At 43.3% G+C, this 11,906-nt stretch overlaps 1 protein-coding gene across 5 annotated transcripts in view; it reads left to right on the top strand.

Annotated features, from left to right (window-relative positions):
- Positions 1–1,989: 1,989 nt before the first annotated feature.
- LOC137372947 (low-density lipoprotein receptor-related protein 8-like) overlaps positions 1,990–11,906 on the top strand; it is a 123,955-nt gene continuing 114,038 nt past the window's right edge. For 2 of the 5 annotated variants that reach the window (XM_068037502.1, XM_068037499.1), the window contains exons 1-2: positions 1,991–2,420; positions 2,880–2,999. In XM_068037502.1, the coding sequence (XP_067893603.1) occupies positions 2,369–2,420; positions 2,880–2,999 (172 nt within the window). In that variant the 5' untranslated portion in view covers positions 1,991–2,368. Of the gene's footprint in view, positions 2,421–2,726; positions 3,000–10,986; positions 11,116–11,906 lie in introns of those variants that run through there. The other 3 variants (XM_068037500.1, XM_068037501.1, XM_068037504.1) reach the window with 3 other exon arrangements.

Raw genomic sequence — 11,906 nt, 5'->3', positions numbered from 1 at the left:
TAGTGTCGATACAGGAGGGTACCCTCCCAGGAGGCTGCTAGATTTCACTGGACAATCTCCCTAAGTGGTGGTGGGCCCTCCTGACTTGGGTAAAATGCTCACGGAAGTGGGAAGTGGCCCTTAATTTGGCACTTTAGTGGTTGGGTTGGCCACCTGGCAGGCGGCTGAGCTGCCAACATTCCCACAGCTGGCAATATGGCATAGTGGCGGGAAGACGCTGGTCTGCCCTCCTGACACCTTCCCCTGCCATTTTCCAGCCTTCCCGCTTCCCAGCCTGTCACCAGTGTGCCGGGAAAATTCAGCCCTAAATGACAAAAGGGATGATGATGCAAGGCAAAAGGAGATGGTAATGGGATAAGTGAAAAAACACAAGATGGGTCGAGAGGAGTTATATTTGGAAAAGTAAAATCATCACCAACAGCTACTGTCCAAAAAAAAGGGCAGAGGTTATGATCAGAAATTGCTGAACTCAGTGTTGAGTCCAGAAATGACAGGTGACTGGAAGCTCAGGGTCATGCTTGCACACTGAACAGAGGTGTTCTGCAAAGCGGTCACCCAATCTGCATTTGGTATCCCCAGTATACAGGAGGCAGTATCATGAGTGCCCCACTCCCACTCTGACCTCTCTGTCCTCAGCCTCCTACAATGTTCCAATGAAGTTCAACATAAGCTCAAGGAACAGCACCTCATCTTTCCATTAGGCACTTTACAGCCTTTGGAGATGAATCAGCAGAATGTTCAAGAACAAGGTTCCAGAGGTGCCTGACAAAAGCAACATTATCACCAGTGGAATGGTCATGCCAAAAACCATTCTTGGAATCCTGGATTAGGCCAGAGCTTTCAAGATAAGGGATAATTGACTGTTGTTGTGGCGTCTTCGTGTGTAACTGAGTTCTGCACACCTTGTGTTTGTATTTTTGAGATGGTCCCTGATATGAGGTTGGGAGCAGGGTTTCCAGGTTCTGGGAGTCAAACTCATGTTAGATAAACAGTCCTGTACCAAGAACAAACAAGAAGTTTTTTTTTACCAGAAGTATATGATTAGGAGCTGAGGTTTCTGTTTCACAAGATGCCAGCTGCAAAGCTGGGAGAGTGGTTGTTAAAAGAGACTGTAAAAGCTGCAAAGCTGGGTGTTGTTTTAAAAGTTTCCCAGAGCTGCTGAACTGAACCTGTTTTCTGGGAGCTACCCTTTGGATAAAAGAAGTTGCTACCGCTGTGTCCAATGCTTTAAAGAATCATGTAAGGTGGGACCAGCGAAGCTACACCACCAGGACTGCATGAGCAAAACCACCAGGAGCGTGCACAGTTTTGGTGGAGACGATATCGATGGGGCTCGGAATGGAGAGAAACTGCCTTTGAGTGGAGGCTGGCATTTGCACCTTGGGGAGATGGGATCTAGAGATCTACTTGAAACGCTCAAAGACCTGAAGGACTTTGGGACTGTCTGGTACTATTTCACTGAAATGATTGTCAAAGGTCTTGTGAGAATTATCCTTGTTGCATCTGATAGTTAACGTGTAACAATTAAGATATATATCGACTGTGATTGAACCGTTAGTTCATGCTTAATTCATGTTGGTTTTGGTTTGAGTGTTAAAGTAACATTTATAAAAGTGAAATCTTGTACATTTGGTTCTTGGTTTCCCAAATTGGGGTCAGTCAATGGATTCAATTCTTTTTGTTTGTTGGTGGTCTCCATGGGGATCATAACACAGTTAATAGCAGCATCCAGAAATTTAGAGAACACCAACGTAATGGCAATAGAGGACATAGAAAGGTAAGCAGGATCATCTTAGAAACAAAATGAACACGAGCACATTTTCAGGGAGAAGGAAAGATGTACCGTGAGTCCAACAGATTGAAGAAAGTGCAGAGAGCAGAGACAAGCGTGTTAAGGAGGATGCCAGACATCGCATCACATCAGGGCTTGGTTCAGTGGTCACTCATCAACTTCACAAGCACTTTCCAGCAAGCGTGCTCAGGGAGTGAGGACCCTACCTTATTTTCCCTTCTCTCTGGCCCAAGAATTCTGCGGACAATTGTAACACGCCTGTCACTTCCTCACTGAGGTCAGATCACGGCTTGAACCAGAGACTTTCCTGAGCTCGCCATTCAGCTTTGCCACTCCTGGGGTCAGCTGTGAATACCCTCGCTCAGTCTTAAAGGATACGTGTTTAGTGCACAGATTTAGATTTTTCTTTCCTAAACATGATGCTACTGAGTAAAGTGATTGTGCGGCTGCAGGTTCCTCCTTCCAATTCACTTACGTCAGTAACTGCTGTTTGAAATATTCAAACCAGCTTCGCCGCTACAGAGAACAGTGATATTTAAGAGAGGAGGCAGCATCAGGGAATGAGCGAGAGAAACAATGTGGATTCATTCATTCACGTTATTATTATTGAATTTGTACATTACTGAAGGTCAGTACTTGCATTTTAAAAAAATCTTTATATTTCTTTTGTAAATAACGACGCTGGTCCATTTTTTCATTGCAGTTCATTGATGGGTTTGTGTTTGGAGGACTGAAATGAAACGGCAGGCGGAAGGTTATAGATTTTTTTTCAGAATAATCAGTTTCCTGCTTATCAATGAATGTGCCTGATTTAATACCACAAGCTTTTTACCACAATGCTTTCTGAACATCCGTTGCAGTTTTTGAATTGTAACTGCTTACCAGAGCTTCCTATTTCCTGTTACATAAATATTTCAAATTTAAATAATATGGGCTTTAATATGGGAACGTGTGGTCTCGGGGTCACTTCCAGCGTTAGATAATGTGCCGTGTATCCCGCATTACTGCGGTTGTATTTTTCTTTTGTTTTTTCTCTTTGCAATGGTGCGACTTGTAAAAAGCCAATGAGACTTTCCCTGCCATTAAGGTACTCGGCTACACTGTGACGTGAGGCAGTTTCAATGCAGAAACGATCGGTGTGTCTCTTTGATCTGGCACTGTGATGGAGAGGACGATTGTACCGACAACAGCGACGAGGAAAACTGCCGTGAGTAGCAATAAATGAGTGAATGCCAAAGGAAATGCAACATATTAACTTGTCAAGTGCAGCGTTTGTCGCTTTGTAGACTGTTCCAGTTTGTGCTGGGTTTCATCAGGCCCTTCTTTATATCAGGAGAAGGTACAGCGCTTCCCTCTGACTGCCGGCTCCTCTTGCAGATAATTGACAGCTTTGTCTGGGCTTTGCTCTCTTAATGAATGGGAACGTTCCGTCCTTCCAGTTGAAAATTAAGCGATACACTTGTTGGTTCGCTGCTCAACAGCAGATTTGCCACGTGCCCGCAAATTGCCAATGGACGATGTGAGTTTAGACCCACCTCCCCACCTTTAAACCACGCCCATAAAGTGCAATTCATTCATTGAGAACGGGGTCAACTCAAAGTAATAAGGAAGGGGAAGGAAGTTCATTGTGATCTGTTTACATGCTATGCCTGTGATTCGTGTGCGAGTGTTTTTAATAAAATATGCAACCGCAGCGCAACTTAGTATTTTGCAAAAAATACAAGTGTTGTTTGATCTGGAGCAATGGCATTTTTTTTTTTTGTCAACGTTTTGTCCAGCAATTTCCCCCTTTCACTTCTCTCCTGACACTGGCACTTTGGGGTACCTGCCCCAAGTGCCCAGTTTTCACGTGTGAGCCTTGACTGAGTGTTGGCAGCAAATTGAAAACTTGGGTGTCCCTTTAATTGGCGCCGGTCAAATGTGCTTTGTCATCGTGAGCTGCCGAGTCACGTAAATGGAAATATAAATAAACCAATGGCTGTCTTCAGAATGGGTACCCAAGTTTTTAGGAATAGCGTGGTTTTGATATGAAGGGGAGTTGGAGGGAAATAAAATTAAGGAGAAAACGGAAATAAAATTAAAAAGCAGCATTCCATGATTAGATACTAAAGCCACTGCCACATATTTATTCTGAGCAAGAAGTAATTTCTGACTCAAATAAAAACAAAAAAATGCAGGAAATAGCAGGTCTGGCAGCACTAGTGGAGAGAGGAGCAGAGTTAACATTTCAGGACAGTGATTCTTCATCAGAACTGGCAAAGGTTAGAAATGTAATAGGTTTTAAGCGAATGAAGTGGGGGTTGGGCAAAAGATAACACAAGGGAAGGTCTTGTTAGGACAGAGGGTCACAGAGGATAACTGACCAGAAGGTCATGGAGCAAAGGGTGTGTTAATGGTGTGGTGAAAGACAAAGCGTCAGTGCAGAGAGGATGTTAAATGACAGAATAATGAACAGTCCTGGCCAAAAGCAGAAACATGAATAAAACAGTGGGTCGGCACATGGTAAAAAAATGATTGATGAAACAAACTGAAATAAAATTATAAAAGAGAAAATAAAGCTAAAAATAAAAAAGGGGGCTAGTCATGCTCTGAAATGATTGAACTCCGTGTTCAGTCCGGTAGGCTGTAGCGTGCCTAACCTGTAATTGAGATGCTGTTCCTTGAGCTTGCGTTGATGTTCACTGGAACACTGCAGTAAGCCCAGGACAGAGATGTGGGCATGAGAGCACGGGGGGTGGGGTGTGTGTTGAAATGGCAAGCAACAGGAAGCTCGGGGTCATGTTTTCGGACTTAGCAAAGGTGTTCCGCAAAGCAGTTACCCAATCTGCGTTTGGTCTCCCCAATGTAGAGGAGACCGCATTGTGAGCAACAAATACAGTATACTAAATTGAAAGTAGTATCAGTAAATCACTACTTCACCTGAAAGGCTGTTTGGGGCCTGGGATAGTGAGGAGGTAAATGGGCAGATATTACACCTCCTGTGATTGTATGGAAAGGTGCCGTGGGAAGGGGATGAGGGTGTCGTGGAGGGAACGATCCCTTCGGAATGTTGACGGGAAGGGAGGGGAAGATGCGTTTGGTAGTGGCATCACGCTGAAAGTGGTGGAAATGGCGGAGGATGATCCTTTGGATGTGGAGGCTGGTGGGGTGGAAAGTGAGGTCAAGGGGAACCCTGTCGCGGTTCCGGGAGGGAGGGGAAGAGGTGAGAGCAGAGGTGCGGGAAATGGGCTGGACACAGTCGAGGGCCCTGTCAACCACAGTGGGGGGGAATTCTTGTTTGAGGAAAAAGGAATACATATCAGAGGCACTGTTGTGGAAGGTTGCATCATCAGAGCAGATGCGTCAGAGACAGAGAAACTGGGAGAATGGAATGAAGTCCTTACAGGAGGCAGGGTGTGAAGAAGTGTAGTCGAGGTAGCTGTGGGAGTCGGTGGGCTTATAATGAATATTAGTAGACAGCCCATCCCCAGAGATGGAGACAGAGAGGTCGAGGAAGGGAAGGGAAGTGTCGGAGATGGACCATGTAAAGGTGAGAGAAGGGTGGAAATTGGAAGCAAAGTTGATAAAAGTTTTTCAGTACGGGGCAGGAGCAGGAAACGGCACCGATACAGTCATCAATGTACTGGAAAAGGAGTTGGGGGAGAGGGCCTGAGTAGGATTGGAAAAAGGAATGTTCAACATATCCCACAAAAAGACAGGCATAACTAGGACCCATGCGGCTACCCATAGTAACCCCTTTTACTTGAAGGAAGTGAGTGGAGTTGAAGGAGAAGTTGTTCAATGTGAGAACAAGTTCAGTCAAGCGGAGGAGGGTGGTGGTGGTGCATGGGGCTTGTTGGAAGAAGCGGAGAGCCTTCAAATCATCCTGGTGCGGCATGAAGGTGTCGAGAGATTGGATGTCCATAGTGAAGAGGAGGCGGTTAGGGCCAGGAAACTGGAAATTGTCAAAATGACGTGGGGTGTCAGAAGAGTTATGGATGTAGGAGGGAAGAGACTGGATCAGGGGAGAAAAGATAGAGTCAAGATAGGAAGAAATAAGTTCAGTGGGGCAGGAACAGGCTGAAATGATGGGTCTGCCAGGACAGTCCTGTTTGTGGATTTTAGGAAGGACTGCTGACTGCTCAGAGGTCAGAACCCTAAGCATGATTGGAGGGAGACTTTGCTGTGATCAGTATCACAGTTGGTGAGTGAAATAAAAAGAAGCACATTTTCCATCTTGTTTGGCCTTCTTGAACTACTGCAGTCATACATACGAATTAGGCGCAGAAGTGGGCCATTCTGCCCCTCGAGCCTACTCCGCCATTCAAAAAGTTCATAGCTAATCTGTTTGTGTTTTGAATTCCACACTTCCATCTACCCCCAATAACCTTTTGATTCCCTTGTCTAACAAGAATCTATCTACCTCTGCCTTAAGAATATTTAATGACCCTGCCTCCACCACCTTCTGAGGCAGAGAGTTCCAAAGTCGCACAACTCTCTGAGAGAAAAAAATTCTCATCTCTGTTCTAAAGGGGCGACCCCTCATTTTAAAACAGTGCTCCCTAGTTCTGGACTCACCCACAAGAGGAAACATCCTTTCCCCATCCACCTTGTCAAGACCGTTCAGGATCTTATATACTTCAATCAAGTCTTCCCTCACTCCTCTAAACTCCAGTGAAAACAAGTCCAGTCTGTCGAACCTTTCTTCATAAGACAACCTGCTCATTCCAGGTATCAATCTGGTAAACCTCCTCTAAACCGCCTCCAACGCATTTACATCCTTCCTTAAATACGGAGAACAAAACTGCACACAGTATTCTAGACGTGCTCTCACCAATGCCCTGCATAACTGAAGCATAATATCCTCACTTTTATTTTCAGTTCCTCTCATAATAAAGGATAGCTTTCCATTAGCCTTTTTATTACTTGCTGTATCTGCATACTAACCTTTTGTGACTCATGCACTAGAAACCTAGATCCCTCTGCACTTGGAATTTTGCAGTTGTTCGTCGTTTATGTAATACTCTGCTTTTTTATTCTTCCTGCCAAAGTGAACAACTTCACATTTTCCCACATTATACTCCATCTGCCGGATTTTTGCCCACTCACTCAACCTATCTATATTGGTCTGCAACCTCCTTATGTCCTCTTCACAACATACTTTCCTACCTATCTTTATGTCATCTGCAAATTTAGCTACCATGCCATTGCTCCCTTCATCTAAGTCATTGATATAAATTTGTAAAAAGTGGGACTCCACTTGTCACATTTTGCCAATCAGAAATTTATGCATACTCTTTATTTTCTGCCAGCAAGCCAATCTTCTATCCATGTTACCCCCTACACCATGAGCTCCTACTTTGTGCAATAACCTTGTCATATGTTTTCTGGAAATCACTAGTCAGTTCTTTGTAGCAGTTTGAGACAACCCGAGTTCCTTGCTGGACCACTTAAAGAGGGTATTTAAGAGTCAATCACATTGGCATGGTACTGAAGTCATATATAGGCCAGAAATAAAAAACAAGAAATGCTGGAAATACTCTGCAGGTCTGGCAGCATCTGTGGAGAGAGAAGCAGAGTTAACGTTTCAGGTCAGTGACTCTTCATCAGAACTGGCAGATATTAGAAATATGAAAGGTTTTAAGCATGTAAAGTGGGGGTGGGGCAAGAAATAACAAAGGAGAAGGTGTAGATAGGACAAGGTTACAGAGAATAACCGACTAGAAGGTCATTGAGCAAAGGCAAACAATATGTTAATGGTGTGTTGAAAGACAAAGCATTAGTACAGATAGGGTGTTAATGGACTGAAAACTGAACAGCCAGTTCACATGAAAAAAAAACCAGTGGGTAGGCAAACTGAACATATATCGGCCAGACCTGGTTCAGGGCGGAAGGTTTGCTCAGTGAACCAGTTTTTACAACAATCCCAAAACTGCCTGGATGCTTTACTGATACGGCTTTTTATTTCCAGATGTTTTCAAACTGAATACAAATTCTCAAGCTGCTATTGTACGATTTGACCTCTCATTCTCTGAATTACTGGTCCAGACTTCTGGATTACTAGTCCAGTAGCATAATGACTACACAAGAATTTAAGAAATAGAAGCAGGAGTAAGCCATATGGCTCCTTGAGCCTGCTCTGCAATTCAACAAGATCGTGGATGATCTTTGACCTCAACTTCGCTATCCCACACAATCCCCATGTCCCTTGATTCCCCTAGAGTCCAAAAATCTATCTATCCCAGTCTTGAATGAGTGAGTGTCCACAGCCCTCTGGTGTAAAGAATTCTGAAGATTCACAACCCTCTGAAGAAATTCCTCCTAATCTCAGTTTTAAATGATCAATCCCTTATCCCGAGACTAAGACCCCAAGTTCTAGATTCTCCAGCTAGGGGAAACAATCTCTCAACATCTACCCTGTCAAACCCCCTCAGAATCTTATATGTTTCAGTGATATCATCTCTCATTCTTCTAAGAGTATAGGCCCATTCTACTAAGCCTCTCATCATAGGACAACCCTCATCCCAGTAATTAATCTAGTAACCCTTTGCTGCACAGCTTCCAAGGCAAGTATATCCTTCCTTAGTTACGAAGACCGAAACTGTGCACATGCTCTTTGTGTGGTCTCACCAAAGCTCCATACAATTGTAGAAAGACTTCCTTATTCTTGTACTATGAACCCTTTGCAATAAAAGCAAACGTGCCATTTGCCTTCCTAATTGCTTGCTATACTTGAATGCTACCTTTGTGTTTCTTGTATGAGGGCACCCAAATCACTTCAAACATCAAGATTTAAAATTTTCTCTTCATTTAAAAAAAATATTATTTTCTATTCTTCCTACCAAAGTGAATAACCTCTCGTTTCTCCACATTATACTCCATCTGTCACATTATTGCCCACTCACTTTATCTGCCTATATCCCTTTGCAGCCTCTTTGTCAGAGCTTACTGTCCCACCTAGCCTTGTATCACCAGCAAACTTGGATACCTTACTCTCGGTCCCTTCATCTAAGCCATTAATATAGATTGTAGAAAGTTGAGTCCCCAGTACTGATCCTTATGGCATCCCACTAGTTACGACCTGCCAATGGAAAATACACCGTTTATCCCTATCTCTGCTTTCTGTCCATTAACCGATCCTCCCTCTACGCTAATATATTGTCAGCAATCCCATAAGCCCTTATCTTGTGTATTAACCTTTTATGTGGCACCATATCAAATGCCTTTTGGAAATTCAAGTATACTACATCCACAGGTTCCCTTTTATCTACCCTACTAGTTACATGCTCGATAAACTCTAATTGGTCAAACACAATTTCCCTTTCATAAATCATGTTGACTCAGGCACTAACATCATACTACATTGCACCAACAACATCCTGGGAGTGGGGGGGTGGGGGTTACCATTGACCAGAAAATTAACTGGGCCAAACTTAGAAATACTGTGACTACGAGAGCTGGTTAGAGACTGTGAATTCTGCAGTGAGTAACTCACCTCTGGACTCCCAAAAGCCTGTCTACCATCTACAGGGCATAAGTCATAAGTGTGATGGAATACTCTTCACTTGCGTGGATGAGTGCAGCTCCAACAACACTCAAGAAGCTTGACACCATCCAGGACAAAGCAGGCTACTTTATTCGTACCCCATTCACCACCTTAAACATTCACTCCCTCCACCACTGATGCACAGCGGCAGCATTGTGTACCTTATACAGGATGCACTGCAGCAACTCGCCAAGCCTCCTTTGACAGCACATAGGGAACACCATCACCACCTGAAAGTTCCCCTACTAGTCGCACATTATCCTGACTTGGGACCTATATTGCCATTCCATCATTGTCGCTGGGTCAAAAACCTGGAACTCGCTTCCTCACAGCACTGTTGGTGTACCTACATCAGATGGACTGCAGCGGTTCAAGAAGGCGGCTTGCCACCACCTTCTCAAGGTCAATAAGCGATGGGCAATAAATGCTGCCTTGCCAGCGATGCTCACATCCCATGAAAGAATTAAAAAAAAACTACTGTACCTCATGCTTTAAAAATTCCAACTCAAACTAAATTGAATTTTGTTAATGAAACACAGGAGAATTACTATAGAACAATAAGACATATTTTAAAAATAGTAACTAATTAATATGAAACTAATCCACTTGGTTAGAAGCTGGTATTACTACAGGTGGTAAGTGGTGTGGGTGGCTTTCCCTTTTTGGCTCCCAGCTGACTACAGATAGTGTTTTGTTAAAAATGGTGTGTTAGTCCCTGAGTGTTTCTGGGGATCAAATAAACAGACAAGCGACAGGTTTTCTCGTAGGGTTTTTTTTAAAAAGAAGGTTAAATTTTTATTTAAACAGCAAAACCTAAATTGTTTGCAACCTTCACTCACACACGCATTCACACACACATGCACACATAAAGATAGATAAAGAGAAAGAGGGTAGGGTGCTATTAAAGTCCCAAGCGATGTAAGAGTTTATGGTTCACAGAAACATGTTAAATCTTCTCAGGAGGAAAGTCTTTTCCAAGGCGCAGGTCTGGATGTTTGCAGTTGTGAACCTGCTGAGGTGTTGTAGATTTTCGTGCTTAAAACTTCAGTTGGAGCTGGAGGTTACCTTTTTAAGTTCTCTCCTGCAGCAAGTGTAGGATATGCAGTATATTATCAGTGGCAGGCTTCTTCCTTAGCTGGATTGATCTCACCACCTTTGACTGGAACTGGCTTGCTGTGGTCTTTGCTTTATCTCCCCTCTCTCTCAAGAGGGCTACCTTTTAAGGTTAAAAAAAAGATCTATCACATTTGAGTCTCTGTCAGATGACACAGGGCCCCCTCCCCTAGTGTGACCACACAATGGTCCAAGATATGGAAATCATTGCTATTTGTTGGCCTCTGGATTGGGACCATACTGTTACAATGGTGCTACTTCATACCTTTTCAGCTTGGTTTGGGCTGTGGAGTCAGTCTGTTTACAAAACCTTTGTCAGTTCATTCATGTAGATAGGAGTCATCAAATTGTAATGGGCTCCTTTTCAATTTCAATGGGTTTTCCCCAGAGCTAATTCAGATGCAGTTAATGGGTTTTGTCTTTGCAGACAGGGCTTGTTTATTGCCAGTACAGGAGGGGTCACCTGACCTCTACTCCTTTATGTCTGTGGTACAAATGTGCCCATTTCGTGTGGTTCAGTTCAACAGTTGACATTTTAATTTCATAATTTCTCCAGTTCATTGTTTATTTCATCACGGCTCCTTCCGAGCATGACACTGGGGAGGTTGAAACCAAATCGTTGAGGATGGATGTGGATTTCTTACCCAAAACCTTTAGTTTTTAGTCTCAGGACATACCTTGAAGGGTAAGACTGTTTCTTTTCAAGTATATATTACCCCTCCCATCAAACTGCTGAAAGTCAATTCATTCCACAGAGAGCCATGCAAAATCCCTTTCTAATCTCTAGCTTTTACTATTTGTCAAACATAAATTCCCACTCCTTCAACTATGACTATTTTAAATTTGCTTTTGAAATTATAACATTGCATGAATCTCTTTTAAATTATTTTGCCAACCTTGACCCACATTCTTATCAATATTTGCATGAACTGAGTAAAAAGAGCCAAATTTCTAGCTTTCTCGATGCGATTAAATTTAGTTCTTGCTCCGCCATCCATTACGGTAAATGATTCATAGATGAAGCTGTCGAGATGTAAAGTGCTATTTACCAGGTTGACTGAGGAGTACTGGTATCATTCAGACTGAAGAGATTCAACTGCACAGTGGAGTTTCCCCTATGACCTAATGGGTCAACCCAATAAGTGGTATGACATTAATCCCCAGTCAATGCTCAGTTGAGGTGTCACAGTTGCCACCCCCACCCCCCCTGCCCAACAATGATTTAGGTGTCCCACTCCTGATCATTATCCATGGACCCTAATGGAAAGCTTATATGTGTAATGATTATGAAGACAGGATTAGGCTTGGCTACTCGCTCTTCCATTGTTGAATAGCCAACTAGCATTAACAGTCTAGGCTAATTATTGGTACCAAAGGGCTTTCTGGAACTGGGTGTCAGCATGGCCAATGTTTCTAGGACAGGAGAAGAGACAAAAACATTAAAGCAGAAATAATGGAGAGATTTATTTTTCTCTT

Source organism: Heterodontus francisci, chromosome 8 (assembly GCF_036365525.1).
Source record: "Heterodontus francisci isolate sHetFra1 chromosome 8, sHetFra1.hap1, whole genome shotgun sequence".
NCBI classification, from domain to species: Eukaryota; Metazoa; Chordata; class Chondrichthyes; order Heterodontiformes; family Heterodontidae; genus Heterodontus; species Heterodontus francisci.
This window is presented reverse-complemented; position numbering and strand designations above follow the sequence as displayed.